The following is an 18,797-nucleotide window of genomic DNA, read 5'->3' as shown; positions in this document are numbered from 1 at the left end:
TTATCCCGTCGGGGGCCTGCTCTCGAGGATTGGGATCCACTCTCTCCTTGCTGACGAATTTCTGCAACTTCCTTGTCTATAAGGGCCTCAATCTGTTGTTTAAGTCGTAGCAATCGGCCGTATCATAACGTGATCATGGTGAAAGGGCAATACTTGTCTCTAGGTCGCTTGTTTGGATCGCTTTTTAGCGTCCTTGGAAATATCCGTTCCCCTCGTCCTTGATTTGCATCAGGACTTGTCTATTGGGGCGTTCAGTGGTGTGAAGTTTATGAACCTTCCTCTCTGGGGTTTAGGGCCCTTTCGTCCCTTATGTCTCCTTTCTTGGTCTCTCTGCCCTTAATCCTGCCGTGCATCTCCCTGTCGCTCTCTTTTCCAATAGCCGTCTTTTGCGTTCATGTACTTAGTGCCCTGTAGAGTACTTCTGACATGGTCTTGGGGTCTTTTTTATAGTGAGAACAAAAACTTACCCTTTCGCAACCCATTTGTGAAGGCTGCTACTAATATCTTGTCATCGGCTTCATCAATAAAAGCGCTTCCTTATTGAGCGGGTTATGTAGGATCTCACGTCTTGTCCTTTCTCTGCTGATGCTCATCAAGCATGCCGTGGATTCTTATACCTGTGCCCCCCTATGAAGTGTGAAGTGACTGAGCGCTTAACTCTTTGAAAGAGTTGATGGAGTTTGGTGTTAGTCGACTGAACCATATTCTCGTGGGACCCTTCAGCGTTGTAGGGAAGGCCCTGCACATGATTTCTTTGGTACCCCTTGAAGATGCATCAGGTCTTAAAGGTCTCTAGATGATCTAGAGGATCCTTGACTCCATCGTAACTCTCTATTTGTGGCATCCGAAACTTATGCGTAGGGGAAAGGAATTAACGGGGCGGTGAATAAGAGTCAGTCCGGTTGACTAGGTCTCAAGATCATTGGACACTCGTCCCTTGAGGGCTTCATCATGACCTCCATCTGTTCCTTCATCGCATGCATCTCCGCGACAATAGGAGGTGAGTGTATCATGGGATGGGAGGCTCATGTTTTGCCGTTCTGGCTGCTTGGGCATTGCTGCCTTCAGGCCCCTCTCAATCTCTTCCATGGCATTGGTACCTTCCTGGTCCTCCTTCTGATTGTTTGGAGTTGTTTTTCTCAGCTGTTTTCTTCGTTTTGTTTGGTAAGACCTGCTCTGGGAGCGATTTTTGGGGGCTTGGCTGTCTTGGGTTCTTGGCAGACCAAGCCTCCTGTCAGTCAGCAACGACTGATATGACGGCGACAGAAAAAAAAAAAAAAAAAAAACCACCAATAAGCCACACGTACTCGCACGTTCGGAATGCAACCTGCACAACAAAGAAAGGAGAAAGACCTAAAGAGAGCACCGTGTGGTGTCGGCCAAATACCCTCCGAAAGTCAAGTTAGAATCTTTTACAACTCCAGAGTGCTGAAAGGGTCAATTACGCGTACCTTAATTTGTGAGGGTATTGGGTTTTTATAGTGGTCGAAAGTTGACCTCTTTTACTTGGAGTCAAGTCCTTTCCTTGTAGAAATCCTCTTTAGAGTCCAAAACGTGATGGACAAGTCTTTTCCTTATAGAAAAGATCTTCATCAATATACGTAACCTCTGGAATCCTCCTTGCATTAGGAATCTGTTTCCCTTAGGATTCTATGGTGTGTGCTGCAAGTATTCCTATCAAGAGTTTCTGATTGACCTATGGCCAATCAATCCGTCTATACTCATTCGTTCATTACGATCCCTCAAAGGTTTTGCACACAATAGGCTTATCTATTTTACGGCCCATAAACAATGAACAGCCGGCCCGTTACACTAGGATCTGTCGCCTACATTTTTCCCTCTTTCAAAAGTCATGTGACTTATTATTTTGGTTTGACGAAGATAATTTGAGGCTGTTTTCCAATTCTTTGCATTCACCCCTCTCTCGCTATGGGGTTGGGTTTTTTCCCTCCCCGTTCCAGCTTATATCCATGGGTACCCATCCCGCCGAACTCAAGTTTTTTTTTAATATATAATTTATTAAAAATTTATTAAGAATACAGTTAAATTAAAACTCATAAAACATTAAATATATATATATATATTAAATTACAAAACATAACAATACAACAATTCAATTATTATCAATCAAAATTTCCAAATTCTTCAAAAAAAAAAAAAAAAAAAAAACTTCATTAAATTCTTCTTCAAGAATAGAAAGCTATCATCCTTTTTCATATTCTCCAGCGTTGCAACATCAAGTCAATTGTCCACCCTCAGCATGCAACATCAGGTATGCCAGTCTTTTCAATGAATAATTTCGTTACTAATTAAAAATATTTATTTTACAGGTATCAGGGTAAAAGGCCCACAAACATTGGCATGAATAATGCCTCTCAAATCCTTGGGCCTCTGGGAAGCACGCCCAAATCGGACCTCTGGAAAGCACGTCCAAAATTCAATTCCATCGGACCTTTGGGAAGCACGTCCAAATTCAATTTCAATGGACCTCTGGGAAGCACGTCCAAATTTCAAATTCATCGGACCTCTGGGAAGCATGTTCAAATTTCAATCCATCGGACCTCTGGTTAGCACGTCCAAAATTCCAAATCCATCGAACCTCTAGGAAGCACGTCCAAACTTCAATCCATCAGGACCTCTGGGAAGCACATCCAAAATTCAAATCCATCGGACCTCTGGGAAGCATGTCCAAAATTCAAGATCACGACTGAAATCCTCATTTTGTCTTAACCACTAGTAAACATGTCTTGTATTCATTTTTTTCCACAAAAAAAAGAAGGCTGCATGTATGAACTACGTTTGGACCTGATCCTCTCACTAAGAGGTACGTAGGCAATCTCCCTGGAGATTCGGTCCACATTTTGATCCATAACATGACCATCTACATTTTTATCTACATGTATCATACACCACAGTTAAATACTTATTGCACAGTTAGGTGTCTCTTTCATACATTGACATTCACTTTTCAAGCTCTGCCAATGAGGGGCATTCTGTTGACACCCCATTTTGCAATCCGTATTTAACCTCACATGGAGGGTAAAAGGGTAATTTTGCATTGAAAATATGCATCTTGATTCTGGCCATTAGATTCTTAATCTCATTTCACTAAAATTATCTTGATATTGTAACGATCAAATTGACTGGTCATAAGTCTTAATCGGACCACCAAATTGAAAGTTATCATCAAATCAAGTTTTAATGGTTAAGATGCACTATCACAAATTTAGTCCTACTATATGTGATTATGAACAATTGATTTCAATTGGTTATAAGTGTAATCAATTTGAGATCAATGACATGTCATAATTTGATTGGTTATGACTACATTTTATGGTGAGGTTGCATACACCTAATTAATTAGATAATTAAACATTAATTATTCAATGAGTAATTTGTGCAATTATCTTTTAATTAGAGTAAATTTGGACCCAATTAAGTCTAAAATGGGAGTGATTGGAGTCATTTAATGTTAATTGGAAGCTAATTTGGAACCTATTAATGTTAATTGTGCTGAAATCATTTTCTAACAAATGACATCTGCTCACTATTTCATCGATATCTCTCATAATATTTTGAATCTGTGAATGAGGTTAATTTTCCCAGAAACTAGACATCTGGGACTTCAATTTGAGCACAAGAATGAGATAATTCTGATCAGAATTGAGTCAGATATAATTTTTCGAAGTTGACTCTATAAGCTGTTACAGCGGCGGGAAAATCGAATTTTGGCTTGCTCCCCATTCCCACCAATCTCTCCATTTAATACACCAAATTTTTTCCAAGGCTAAAATGAGGTCTAGGTTCATAATCCTTGTCAGCCCTCATGAAATAGCCTTCCATTCACATGCCCTCCGCCACTACTATATAAACCCTCCCTTTTCTTCATTCGAGAGGACACAAAAAAATCTCCTTTCCTCTCCTCTCTTGAGTTTTAGTGAAGTTGAGTAGTCTCGTCATATCTTGGTCTTCCTGAGACTCAAAGTATTGAGTGAGACTCACTCTTCCTCTCCTAGTTCTTCTTTTTTCCTCCACCCTTAGGACCTCCACCAAGAGTCTCCTCTTCCATCGTATGGATCTTGCATGAATGTATAATCCCTTTCCCTAACTTGTTTTTTGTGTTACCATGATGAGAATTTAAGATTAAAGTATAATAGTAATCATTTAAATTCTCTTAAACATATTTGAATGTTCTTAATTGTTCTTATATGTTCTTGGTTGTTCATCACATATTCATGCATATCACTAGTTTTAATCTTAAATTTACATCAAAAATATGAAAAACATGTTTGTTTAATAATTCTTTCAAATCCTTGAATCTAGGTTATCACCATCCACACGCATTCACTAGAATTTATTTTTCAATCCAAATGCAATGCTTAATAAATTGAATTAGGGTTTATCACATGCACACACATTAAATTCAACATGTAAATTGATTGACATATTGGATAATATGATATGATTGTTGGCTACCATAGTCTAGAAGATCGGTTTCACCGGGCAAGATGGGTGCCTAACACCTTCCCACCTTGTAACATAGCCTCCGAATTTAGATCAAGGGTTAGTAGATCAAATACTTATCCATGTAATTTTTAATTTCTAGATTGTAACTAGGAAATAAAGCCAAGTACTTTACCTTAGATTGTATCTAGGACTAAAGTCATGTAATTTTCCTATGATCAATGTAAATTCGAATTTCAAATTAATAAAATGAGGAATGTTTCAATTATAGTTTTCTTATTTTTCCAAAAATTAAATAAGTGACGACTCCATTGTAAAACCCTCAATTTAAAGGGGAAAATATAAACAGTCGAACTTCCATTTTCAGAGGCAATAACACGACTTCACCCATTCACATGGGTTTAGCCCAACAGCTCATAAAAAAGCGGGCTGGGGGCACGGTCTCTCACAGACTTCACCACCCTCACAATGTCGCACTAGTTGTCAGCATACGTGTAGGGGACTACAATGTTCACCAAGTGTTGATCGACAACGGCAGCTTGACTGACATCCTATACTATCCAGCGTTCTTGCAAATGGGGATTGACAGAACGCAATTGATACCAACAAATGCCCTGCTGGTCAGTTTTGGAGGAACAAGGGTATTTCGTTAGGCTCGATCACACTCTCGGCGACGGTGGGCGATTATCCTCAGCAGATCACGAAAGACGTAACATTCCTTGTGGTCAACTGCTTGTCCACCTACAATGGTATTCTTAGACGACCCACACTTAACTCGTGGAAAGCGGCAACATCGACATACCACTTGATGATCAAATTCCCTACAGATTATGGGATTGGGGAGTTGTGAGGAGACAGGGTGGTCGCTCGTGAATGCTACATTGCCATGCTAGAAATGGAAGATCACTAGCAGACCATGTGTATAGAAGAGCAATGAACCATAGCAGAGCCAGTTGAAGAATTGGAAGAGATAGCATTCGATGAATCAAGGCCTGAACGGAAGACAAGGATAGGGACGCTTGCCAGCCAGCCAATACGTCAAGCCCTCGCAGCATTCCTCAAAATAAACCAAGACGTATTCGCATGGAGCCATGAGGACATGCCCAGGATTGACCCTTCAATCATGGTTCACAAGCTTAACGTGAACCCCGCATCCTCGCCCGTCTAAAAGAAAAAGCGAGTGTTCGCTCAGGAACGAGACAGAGTGATAGCGAAAGAGATCAGGAAACTACTAGAAGCAGATTTCATTCGAGAAGTATATTACCCAGATTGGTTGGCGAACGTGGTCATGGTCAAGAAGGCTAACGGAAAGTGGTGAATGTGCGTCGACGTCACGGACCTCAATAGGGCGTGCTCGAAGGACTGCAACGGGCTACCCCCTCCCTCGGATAGATACTCTGGTAGGCTCAACGGCCAGACACCAGCTCCTAAGCTTCACGGATGCCTTTCTGGACTATAATCAGATCAAGATGAAGAAAGCTGACCAAGAGAAAACTTCCTTTGTCACCAGCCAAGGACTTTTCTACTACAAGGTAATGCCATCCAGACTCAAGAATGCAAGGGTGACGTACCAGAGGCTAATGAACAAAATATTCACACACCAGATTGGGAGGAACGTACAAGTCTACGTTGACGAGATGTTAGTAAAAAGCCTGCGCGAAAATGACCACCTAGACAACCTCAAAAAGATGTTCAACACCCTTCGGTCATACGACATAAAGCTAAATCCAAGCAAGTGCGTGTTCGGAGTAACGGCGGGAAAATTCTTGGGATTTATGGTGTCCCAAGAGATATAGAGGTCAACCCGGAGAAGATATGGGCTATAATGGAGTTAAAATCACCGAGGACGGTGAAAAAGGTGCAAAGCTTGAATGGCAAATTTGCAGCCTTAAACAGGTTCATCTCAAAAGCGACGGACAAATGTCTACCATTCTTCCGCACCTTGAGAAAGTCATTCGAATGGATAGACGAGTGCCAGAAGGCATTTGAAGATCTAAAGAAATACCTTGCCTCCCCACCATTGCTTAGCCCATCCAAACCAGGGGAAGAACTTTACCTCTACTTAGCGGTTTTGCAAGCGGTGGTCAGCGCGGCCTTAGTAGGAGAATAGGAAGGATCTCAATGACCCGTCTATTTTATAAGTAGGGGTTTTCGAGGGGCAGAAGAGAGGTACCCCTCGATGGAGAAGTTGGCCTTCGCACTAGCGACTGCAACCCGAAAACTCAAGCCGCACTTCCAGGCCCATACCATTATAGTCTTGACGGATCAGCCACTAAATAGAGCCATGAGTAGCCCTGAGGCTGCCGGACGAATGGCTCTGTGGGCAATAAAGCTGGGCGAGTTTGATATACAGTATCGCCCGAGAACTACAATAAAGGGGTAAGCTGTGGCAGGCTTCATCGCTGAATATACTCAATTAGAAGGCAAGGGGGCAGACACCCTCAGACAATGGAGCATCCACACGGACAGATCTTTAAACAGGCAAGCTGGAGGTGCCAGTGTGGTAATCTAAACCCTGACAGAGGTAAAATCGAATGCATGATTTGACTGGACTTCCCAATAACCAACAACGAGGCTGAGTATGAGGCATTGGTGGCAGAGTTAGACCTCGTGAAGGCAGCAGGTGCTGAAACCATGGTTGTGCATTATGATTCCCAGGTAATAACAAGTCAGATTAATGGCGTCTACGAGTGCAAAAATGAAAGGATGAAGAAGTACATGGAAAAAGTCAAGAATCGAATCAGTAGCCTCAAAGTCAAATTCGTTCAAATCCCAAGGGAGGAGAACGAATGTGCCAACCGATTGGAAAAAGCAGCCTCGGCAGAATTTATGCTAGTACCCGATCATGTATTGTCATTCGTCCAAGTTTCCTCAATTATTGATGACGAAACAAAAGTGCAAGAAGTGAATTCTGAGAAGAATTGGACTATGCCGTTAATAGCATACCTAAAGACGGGCACACTACTAGACGGAAAAGACGCAGCCAGGAAACTGAAAGTCCAAGCCTCACGATTTGTGCTAATCAATAATGTCTTATACAAAAGGGGATTCTCACGACCTTACCTAAGGTGTTTGGGCCACGAGGAAGCAGACTGCGTAATGAGAGAAGTCTATGAGGGTCTGTGGAAACCATTCAGGGGCACAGTCCTTAGTGCACAAATTGATCCGAGCAGGATACTGTTGGCCTACCATGCAAAAAGACGCACAAACTTATGTCAAGACTTGTGACAAACGTCAAAGGTTCAGTAATCTGGTCAGGCAACCAACCGACGAACTAACACCCATGGCGACCCCTTGGCCATTCGCCCAATAGGTACTAGATATCATGGGCCCCTTCCCGACGGCATCAAGGCAGCTAAAATTTCTGGTAGTTGGTATCGACTACTTCACTAAGTGGGAAGAGGCAGAGGCCCTAGCCACTATCACGAAGAAGAACATCCGGAGTTTTTTATGGAGAAATATCATATGCAGGTACGGGATACCCAGAGTGCTCGTCTTCGACAACGGAAAGCAGTTCGACAACAGTGTGTTCAGGGACTTCTGTTTGGAGCTGGGTATCAGGAATCATTACTCATTGCCTGCACACCCACAGGCCAATGGGCAAGTCAAAGTCATGAATTGGTCCTTACTCAAGATTATCAAGACCGGCTTGAGGGGGCTAAGAGTATCTGGCCTGACGAACTACCGAGCGTCTTATGGGCGTATTGTACTACGGCAAGAACACCCACTGGAGAAACACCATTTAAACCAGCATATGGAAATGAGGCTGTCATTCCAGCGGAGGTAGGGCTTACGAGCAATCGGGTGGACAACTACAACGAGGATAAGAACAAAGAGGCCTTGCAGCTTCAGCTAGACCTGGTAGACAAAATCCAGGCTACAGCAGAGCAAAGGATGGCACAATACCAGAACCTCATGGCGAAATACTACAACTCCCATGTCAGACATAGAGACTTTCAAATCGGAGATCTTGTGTTATGAAAGGTAATGGGAGTTACTAGGGACCCTTAAAAGGAAAGTTCGGCCCCAATTGGGAAGGACCATACAGGATCTCATCATGGCAAAGGAAAGGGACCTACCACCTCGAAACTATGGACGGACGGAAGCTACAGCACCCATGGAACACGGAGCACCTACGGAGATACTACCAGTAGAAACGACATGAAGAGCATCAACGCCCCCCAGTTTCCAGTTTATTATTAAGTTTTATTAGTTTTTACTTCGAACAATTTTTGGTTTTGCTATCGCTAGTGCCTTTTTAAGCCCAAGGGGGCAGGTACTTTTTCTACATGGTTTTCTTTCAATAAGAGAAATATTCAGGCACAACTATACTTTTCCCACTTAATTTGCCATGTCCAATATTGGACAGGTATAAACTAAGTCCACAAAGTGGACGGACCATCCCAAGGGGATGAATTAACAAAATCCAATAACGGACGGATATATAAACAAGTCCACAAATTGGACGAACTATCCCAAGAGGATGATAACACTAGGTCCAAAAAGTGGATGGACCATCCGAAGGGGATGAATTAACAAAGTCCAATAACGGACGGATATAAACAAGTCCACAAAATGGACAGACCATCCCAAGAGGATGATAACTCTAGGTCCAAAAAGTGGACAGACCATCCCAAGGGATGAATTAACAAAGTCCAATAACGGACGGATATAAACAAGTCCACAAAATGGACGGACCATCCCAAGAGGATGATAACCCTAGGTCCAAAAGTGGACGGGCATAGTTCCACTAGATGGACGGGTATAAACTTAGTCCACAAAGTGGACGGACCATCCCAACGGGATGAATTAACAAAGTCCAAAAATGGATGAATATAAGTAAGTCCGCAAGATGGACGGATCATCCCAAGAGGATGAAAAGTAACAAGTCCAAAAGAGGACGAGTAGAACTAAACCCTCAATGTGGACGGATCATCCCAAGAGGATGAAAACCCGAAGTTCAAAATTGAACGGAAATAAATGAATAAAGATCCACCAAGTGGACGGTCCATCACATGAGAATGAAAATACTATGTCCAAAAGCGGACGGGTAACTGTTGGCACAATATGGACGGATCATCTCAAAAGGATGAAAGATTCCAAATCCACATGGTGGATGAATATAAATAAGGTCCACAAAATGGACGGGCCATCCCCAATGGATGAACATTCTAAATCTACAAAGTGGACCATAAAATAAACGGATATATCCACAAAGTTGACGGAGCTCCATGAACAAAGTATCAAACAAGTAAACAGATTGATAGAAACAAGGACGTGTATTAATAATAATAATAAAAAGAGCCCGCGAAGGGAAGATGTCTACATAATCCAAAAAGCACATGACGGAGTAATAACATATTGTCCTCCGAATATTCTTACGTACATAAAAAAATTAAAAAAAAAAACACTAAATTATTACAAATTATCAACAGGAGTATCTTTTTCCTCGTTATGACGGGCCTGATCATCCTTCGGATCACTTTCAACAACCGTCTGGTCAACAGGAGCTTCACGGATAGGGGGTTCTCACCAAAAAGATCGTTTGTATCATCTGATTGGGCAGGTTGGATGGATGTTTGCTCAGGGGCAGTAATGGCAACGGTTAACAAGTCCATCTTTGGATTCAAGATCTTCACCTGACGAATGGCATCGTCAAAACCGTCGTTATATGAATGGCTAAGCTCTGTAATTAGGGCGTTGGAGTCACGATACTCCCGTATTGTGACCTCCTTAGCTTGACGGACTTCCTTGTCTTTTTCCTCCAGAGCTTTCTTCAAATGCTCCGTTAGCTTGATACATTTATCCTTAGCTGTTTCAGCCATTTTAAGTTTCTGCTCTTGGACGACCTTTCAGGTCTTCAACTCGAGCAGCTCGTTCTCCGTCACCTTGGCCTTCTCACGAACACAGTCTAGGGTCGTCTCATGGTTAAGACACCGTCCCATCATCCCCTTCACCATAATCATGGCCTGGAAGAAAACATAAATTAAACTTGAAAGAAAAAAGAGAAGGGGGAGAGGACGGACTATATGACAACGGATGAGTTACTTGTGCAATGCTAAAAAGGGCCGTCTCTCCCATCGCCTCCGTCGAGTGGTTACCCAAGTCCTCATAGTCCTCGGTAGTTATGATGGACGAGAGCCTCTCAAGGGCGTATTTGGAGTCCTCGCGGAGTAAAACAGGCGGTTTCTTTTGGCTTGTGGACGGATCTATCATTAGGCTCTTACCGGCCCCATGTTTCACGGGGGTGACCGTCTTAGCCCCCTAGCCATCAAGCCAACGACAGGCTCCAGAGGAACCTTGGGCTTTTTGGGTGCACGGTCACCCTTTGACGGTTACTTCCTTTTCATTAGTTGCTTGCTAGAGCCTGTCCCCATAGGGTCCGCACCGGCTTCTTTATTTTTGGCAGCTTGTAATCTGATAGCTGCTCTCCTTTTAGCGTCGTCCATCTCTGAAGAGGTAGACGGGTGTCAAAAAAAAATCAATTTGAACAAGGAAGAACGACGGACTTACATTGACGGGTGTGCTCTTTGTACTTAATTGCCACTGGAGTTGGCTCAGGCCTATCACAATACCAATGGATGGTGTTGAGGTTAACGAGTTTGGCCCAAGTTTGTTCCTCTAGTTTGGACTTATCAAAAATTTTCCAAGGAAACTGAACTCCTCGAGAGCGACTTATGGACGCCATCAGACTATACAAAAGAAGACGGATGTTCAAAACACAATGAGTATTAAATAAACTTAGAATAATTTCTATATGACAGGTTCATACCAGACGGGTTTAATAAGCCTCAAATCTTGTCGATAGGCATGTGATTCGTTTCCCTTGGATAACACATCCAACCGTCGCCCTCAATGAAAAAATAACGGCTTTTCCAATCTCTATTAGAATCTAGGGTTTCGTAGATCACTTTCAAGACGGGGCTCCTAGAAACGAAACTATACATCCCCCTTGATTTATCTATCTCGTCTGGATGGTAGCAGTGGAGGAATTCCTGTACCGTTAACCTTTTTTTACCGTCTGTCATTGCTCCGTACAGGACCTCCATTGCTATGAAGACCCTCCATGCATTTGGGGATATCTGGCTGACGGATAAGCCTAGGTATTTGAGGAGTTCACGGTGTAGGGAACTCAGAGGAAACCTAAGGCTTGCCTTGAGCATCTGTTCGTACATCCCGATACCGTCTACTCCTTCATAATAACATTTTTCTGACTTGTAAGGCAGACAGATAGGGATGTAGTTTGGGATTTGGTAATGGGCTCTAAGGGTATTAAAATGTGGTTCTTTGATGGTGGATATAAAGGCATTCATCATCCATTCTGGAAGCATGATGAACTCCCTGAGTCCATCAGCTCCCACGACGGATCTAACTATTTGATCTTCATTATCAGCGGAACCCTTCTCTATCTCATCCATCTCCATATCCTCATTTGTTAAGGATGGGGAAGATGAATACGGACTACTCTCCTCGCTTAGATTGTCTTGGTCTTTGCGACCTGACGGATATACCTTTTCGTAGTCCGCCCCGTCACGAATGACCGACCAGTTACTTGACGCATTAGACATGGCTTACATGTAATGACAAAACCTAAGACTCTAACGGGTTTGGAAAGAGTGATGGGGGCATAAAGTCTAAGAAAATATATATAACACCAAAAAGTAAATAAGAATTAAAAAGAAGATGGATAAAAGATTACTTACCAAGATTACGGAATGAGCAAATGAAGGTGCAGAAGGCTAGTGCAGGAGCTGAACGGAGTAGTCTCTAACAGGTGTGATGGACGTGCTCTAACAATATTTTTCAGTAGAAAGTAGAAAAATGAGAGTAGGAGGGGGTGATATTTATAGAAGAGGTGCACGGAAGACGAAGCGACACCTCGTTCTAAAACAACAGCCATTAAAAGAGTGACATGCGTCACAGGTCATAAATGGGTTCCTGTTAAACCTGTCAAGGTACGGGCATAAGCTCACGGAGTTATGTATCATGGCCGTTTGCTTGAGACTTTGAATCGTCACCCCATAGGTCCGTTTGCTTATGTATGACGAACCCATCGGGTGAGAGGGCAACTGAAAGAGGGAAAAATGTACGGCGACAGATCCTAGTGTAACGGGCTAGGCTGTTCATTGTTTATGGGCCGTAAAATAGATAAGCCTATTGTGTGCAAGACTTGTTGAGGACGGATCCATAATGAACAGATGGAGTATAGACGGATTGATTGGCCATGGGTCAGTCAGAAACTCTTGATAGGAATACTTGTGGCATACACCATAGAATCCTAAAGGAAATAGGATCCTAATGCAAGGAGGATTCCAGATATTACGTATATTGATGAAGATCTTTTCTATAAGGAAAAGACTTGTCCATCACGTTTTGGACTCCTAAAGAGGATTTCTACAAGGAAAGGACTTTGACTCCAAGTAAAAGAGGTCAACTTTCGACCACTATAAAAACCCCAATACCCTCATAAATCAAGGTACGCATAATTGACCCTCTCTAGCACTCTGGAGTTGTAAACGATTCTAACTTGACCTTCAGAGAGTATTTGGTCGGCACCACACCAGTGCTCTCTGTTAGGTCTTTCTCCTTTCTTATGTTGTGCAGGTTGCATTCCGAACGTGCGAGTACGTGTGGCTCACTGGTGGTTTTTTTTTTTTTTTTTGTCTCATCAACTTTTAAAAAGAATTCTTCTCAATAGCTTTATAAATTGCCAATAAAATATAAAAATTAACTTTTTATTCGAACACAATGAATCTCACAAAGTTTTTGCAAAAGCAAAGGTGTCATACTGCTATGTGTCAAAATGAAATAAAATTATAGCATACTCATCATAATTAAAAACAAAGAATAACTTTCAATTAACTCAATTGATAAACTCTCTTATCCTTAAACAAGAAATTTATGGTTCGATTAAACAAGAAATTTATGGTTCGATCTTGAGCTGCATAAAAAACTAATTGGTTGGTGTTATAAAAATATTATAAAATTTTATTGTACATAAACTTTGTAATTTATACCATAACTCACCGCAACTCAAAACAAATATGGAAGGAATATGGTGTGAAAATGTTAGGGTTCGTTTGGATACAACTTATTGTTGCTGAAAGTTATTGAAAACTGATTGTTGCTGAAAACATTGTAGTAAAATAATTTTTAAATATATGAATAGTACCGTGGGACTTATTTTTAATATTTTTTAATGTGTGAACAGTGCATAAACAGTGCGTGAACAGTGTTACACTGTTTATGCACAGTAAAAATTGTCTCCCACTGTTGTCAAATCCAGGCCAAAAAAAAAAAAATGAAGAAGGGAGAAAATGCAACTCACAAAACGCGCAGCAAGTGAGCGTCAGGGGGTTGGGTCAAGTTCTTAAGCCCAAGAAAAAAAGAGGTTTTGGGCGTTTCTTCTCTTTTTGGTCCATCATTGGCCCATTTGGGTGTATGGAACCCCTGGATAAGCCTTTCAAAAAGAGGGCCTTATTTTTATAATAAAACCAGGCCTCTTGAACCGAAAGAATAAAGTATAGTATGTGGAGGAAATGTATCAATATGCTGCCTACACTGACCCAAAAGGCGAAAAGAGTATATGCTGCCTGTCATGCCCGTCTAAGACATGGCAGACAGTTGTTGTGAACTTGTTATTGCAGACGCCAGAGAAAGAAATGACGCATTTTGGCTCTTGTTTGATTGGAATGAACCTAATCCAATCCAATCAATCATGAATCCCATCTCTACTACTTTTTTTTTTTTAATACCATTGCTGATTCCTTACCATGAATACTAAGCCCAAGCCTGTTTAACTGAGGTCACAATTCTATTTTACGTTGAACTTGGATCAATATTTCCATGGTGGTATGCATGTAAAACTGCAATCAAATTCGCTTTTGATAGAACAGCCTTTTGTTTACTTTGACAGCTAGCTATGCTTGTGTGTCAACTAATAACCGATGCAACAAATTTAAGCTTTAACATTAGATAAAAAAAATAAAGTAGTTGAATTTTTGTTCCAAGACTTCTGATTGCACTAATAGCATACATTCAAAAACAAGAGTATCTAGGTATATTGGCTGAGCTCAACCTAAATTTTGCGAGAACCCCCATTCTCAAGGAATAATTCCCTTTAGGAATTCATTCTTATTTTTGGGGAAATCTACTCACAAGGATTCATTTAAGCATAAAAAATGTAGTAATTCAAAACATATGTTATATGTGCATATCCAAAGATAAGGGTCCAAAATTGTATATTGGGCCTTAGGCCTTGAGCCTTGGCTGAGGACATTAGTTGGCTTGAGGACGAATAAATAGTAATGAGAGTGTTAAGCTTAAATTCTCATAATTAAGATGCAAGTGGAAAGGCTGGAAAAGGTGGTCCGAGGAGGAGTGTTTCCTCGGATAAACAAAACACAAATCAAATGTATATCCTATCATTCAAAGTGACTTTCCAGGAAATTCCACTGATAGTGACGTGCATTATGAACGTACTGGAATAATGGGGATGAGGAAATATTTAAGGAAAAGTTGCTACAATCGCATTGAATGCTTTGCAGCTAACTTTCTGGCCGCATTTATGTGGGGAAGACCCTTGAACAGTGCTGCCTTGGCTACCCCAACTCACAGAGGGCCAGAAACGGTGTCTTATGGGACAAACACTCAAGAAGTGGCTTGGATGATTAACAAATGGAGGGTTAAGATCATTGAAAGGGAGATATATAATGTAAGAAACCCCTGAGGGAGAAAGTGGGAGAAATCAAGAGAGAAATACCATAGCAATCAAGAACCAAACTTGTAATCAAATTTAAGAGCAATATATATATGAACTGATCTCCTCGGACCGTGCTGAGGACGATTTTCTATAGTTAAAACTTATCTACCTTCTTTTTCTTGTCATTCGAATCCACTTTATTTGTTGTTCAACTCATTTAGCCTAGTTTTCCAACTCACTCTCTACAAATTCATTATTTTGGACTTTTTGGGCCTAATCATCCACCTTTTGGGTAAAGAACTCAAATCTAGTCCTTACAATAGTAATGTGTGAAACATTAACGATTCATTTCAAGTCTAAGTAATCAAAATTATTTCCGTGCTTAAAATAGTGGAATAAATCCTCTTCATTTCATAGTTAAGATTTTATTTTCTGGATCTGTTAATCATTTAAAATTATAACTAACATAATATGTACTAGATATATTTTAGACCGATGACATTGAATCTAAATCATGAAAATGACCTATTTCAAGCGAAGAGGGTCTTATAATACTAAAAGAAAAGGGGGGAGAAAGAAAAAGATCCCTAAAAAAACAAAGAAACGAAGAAGGAAAAAAGAAAACCAAAAGGAATAAAGAAAAAAATAAAAAGAAGAAAGAAGAAAGAAATGGACAAAACATAGTTGCAAGTACGGATCGGCAAATTGATACATATAATTTCCCAAACATGTTAATCTGGCAACAAACGAAGGCCTTATCTGTAAGGACAATATATAAAACAAAGAGGCACACAGTACATTAGCCAGCATTTAGCTCTTCTTCCTCTCTAACAACACTTTAAAAGGAAACTACCATAGAAAGAAACAAAATGGTCAGGGCTAAATACAGTTACATTCCAATCCCCCTATATCTAAATTTGTAATTCTCCATCCTAACCCCCTTAAAAGCCCTTTTACTTAAAAAAAAAAAAAAAAATTATAACCGGTAAATAACTTGAGAAACCACCATGATCATCACTGTTGATAAGATATTTTATTTCTTGGATCAGTATATGCATATCACATTTTATAAAATAAAATGCATATATCCAATTCATGAGATAATAATAAATTATTATGATATTAACACTTCCAAGCTGATGTGGCGACCATCGGCCTATCACGCCAGCAAAGCACCAACTCAGCATGCCGCTTTCCGACTTGAAAGCCCCTGACCTGTACTTTCCCCAACAAAAGCTCAGCTTGAAAGTCTGCAAACTGGCTCAACTGTACAGGCTTCATTCCCGCCCCATAGAACACGTCCTTCCACGGCGCGGCTCTCCGCCCCGCCGCCTCCACCGCCGCCAAAATCCTCGGCCTCAGCAACACCATCTCAATTTTCCTCACCCAGTCACCGGCAACACCACCGCCTCCAACGGAAGCATCAAGAGACTCCAGCATCAAGGCGTAGAACTCAAGGCTGTTCACAAAGTTGCGCCTAAACGACGCTGACCCGCTTTCTGTCCAGCCTTCGTTGTCCACGAGAACCACCACGTTTGGAGAGACAGTCCTGAGATCGCTGAGAAAAGCAGCTATGTTGTTGGTGGAACCCAGACGGCGAAAGATAGTTGGTGACAAAAGAAAAGCGGTCTTTTCTCCGTTCATGAACTTTATAGCTTTGAAAGATAGCGATTCGAAGGTACGTAAGTGAATAAGATCAACCTGGAGTCTTATTTTGAGTTCTTGCGCGAACTGTGAGAGGTTTTCTTTGATCAGTCTGCTCTCGAGGGCGTATTCTTCGGGCACGATAGCAGTGATTCGAAGAAACACTGATGGAATATTATTATTACTGCCTTTGCAAGACTCAGCCCTTTCGGAGATCTCTTTCATGAAGGAAGCGTATTGGCCACCAAGTCCGATGTCGAAGTCGACAACGTGGAGGAAAGTTGAGCCTTCAAAAGCTTCAAGGAGGGCTTGGTTGGTAGTGAAGTGAGAGAACAAAGGGATCGGTGAGATTCCAGAGAAGGCCTTGTAGGTTCTGATTGTCTGGACAATTTCTGACCAGGAAGAGAGTCGAGTTGTTCGGTTTGTACCGTTGGTGAGTAGGCTCTGGAAAGCTTCTCTGAAGTAAAACGCAGCTCGTTGGAGCGGTTTTCCCACCGGAGCTCGATGACGCTGATTGAGCCTCTCCAATATCCCCTGGGCGAGTTGTAACTGGTTCGAGTCAAAGCAGTCCACAGCTCGAAGAAGCTCTTCTACTGTCTCGAAACCGTTGAGGCTTGTATGATGAAACTCGTGGGTCAAATCAAAGGTGTTCGAGCTGTGGAGATCAGCCAGGTTTTGAGTGGAGTAATTGACGTCACAGATGAAATCAGTGTGCACAAACTGAGTGGGATCGAAGGGCTGAGGGTGAGGAAGCTCTGGCAATTGAACAACCTGATGAGGATCACAAGGATTGGATTGGAGAATAGTCCTCAAAGAAGGAACTGGGTCTTCATTATGTAGTAAATCAATGTCCCTTATGATTGAATCCCAGTCCAGATTATGCAGCACTTGTTCGTCCCAGTCGAGCGGGTCTTCTGGCCGAGACAAAACGTCGAGACGACCCGGAATTTCGGCCGTGGAGGCCGGCTTTTCCTTGATGGGGCTGGGGCTCCGGCGAAGGTCAAGAACCGAGGTGGGTTCGTAGCAAAGGCTACTAGGAGTATTGGTAGGGCTGTGGAAACCGATATTTCTGCTGGTGTTGTTGGAAAGAACCGGTTTTGGGTTCGGAGATTGGTTATTGGTTTGTGGGGAATTGGCTGGAACTCTCATCGCTAAAGTGCTTAGAAAGTTGAGAAACAGGGCTCAGAGTGCTTTGTTTCTCTTCAAAGTGCGGAATGGGTAAGGAGCTTTTAGTGGTCATCATTGCTGGCTTTTTATCTTTGCGTGTGTGCATGGGGTGGATGTGTCATGTATGGGGGGTATTGGTATAATGGGAATGTATGTATAATAAAAGATACATGCATGACATGCTCGACACAAGTCAGAAGATTGCCTTTATCTCTTTGAGGCTTCTAATTCAAGTTACTAATCATGCTTTTGTCATTGCTTTTGTGATTCTCGCTTTTTCGCTCTCTCAACTCTCACGACCAGCTAGAGAGAGCCATAGCCCATGCAATTCCAGAGTTGCTCCTCTGATAGATCCTGTTGTATATTGTGGACTTGCTTTATGCAAGCAAGCACTGGAACCATAATAGAGCTAGCGTTTGCTAATTGAGAGATTCATTTGGTATTATTCGCTTAAAGCATCTGTATCAAGTCGGTTAAGAAACATCTGTTTTAAAACTTCAAAACATACTTTATTTATTTCACCATCTTATTTTATAACTTATTTAACATATTAGTTTTTATTTTTACATACAACTTATTAAAATAATATAAACTACACCATCAAATAATATAAAAAATTATGTTTCTCTCTTTAAATGTATGTAAGAAAATAAAATATCAATATTTTTGTTTACAATCTATGAACATTAAAGTTATATATACGCAACCTTATGGCTCATGGATGCTAAAAAATTTTACAAACCCATACTCGGATGAAGCTCTATTTTAATGTCTTGGTTGCTAAAATAGTAACCGAAAATTTTTACACCCTGCAATGCTA

The 18,797-nt window shown here is 41.4% G+C and overlaps 1 protein-coding gene across 1 annotated transcript; it reads right to left on the bottom strand.

Annotated features, from left to right (window-relative positions):
- Positions 1 to 15,861: 15,861 nt before the first annotated feature.
- On the bottom strand, positions 15,862 to 18,037 carry LOC112016196 (scarecrow-like protein 15). Its single transcript, XM_024048720.2, has one exon. The coding sequence runs from the start codon at positions 17,957 to 17,959 to the stop codon at positions 16,289 to 16,291; it is 1,671 nt and encodes a 556-aa protein (XP_023904488.1). The 5' UTR covers positions 17,960 to 18,037; the 3' UTR covers positions 15,862 to 16,288.
- Positions 18,038 to 18,797: the final 760 nt, after the last annotated feature.

The sequence above is a fragment of the Quercus suber genome, unplaced genomic scaffold, assembly GCF_002906115.3.
Source record: "Quercus suber isolate HL8 unplaced genomic scaffold, Cork oak 2.0 scaffold_243, whole genome shotgun sequence".
Taxonomy (NCBI): domain Eukaryota; kingdom Viridiplantae; phylum Streptophyta; class Magnoliopsida; order Fagales; family Fagaceae; genus Quercus; species Quercus suber.
The sequence above is the reverse complement of the archived record's forward strand: the minus strand, read 5'-3'. Positions and strand labels throughout refer to the sequence as shown.

Coding starts and splice junctions, on each gene's coding strand:
- LOC112016196 (XM_024048720.2), bottom strand. CDS start 17,959: ATGAGAGTTCCAGCCAATTCCCCACAAACCAATAACCAATCTCCGAAC.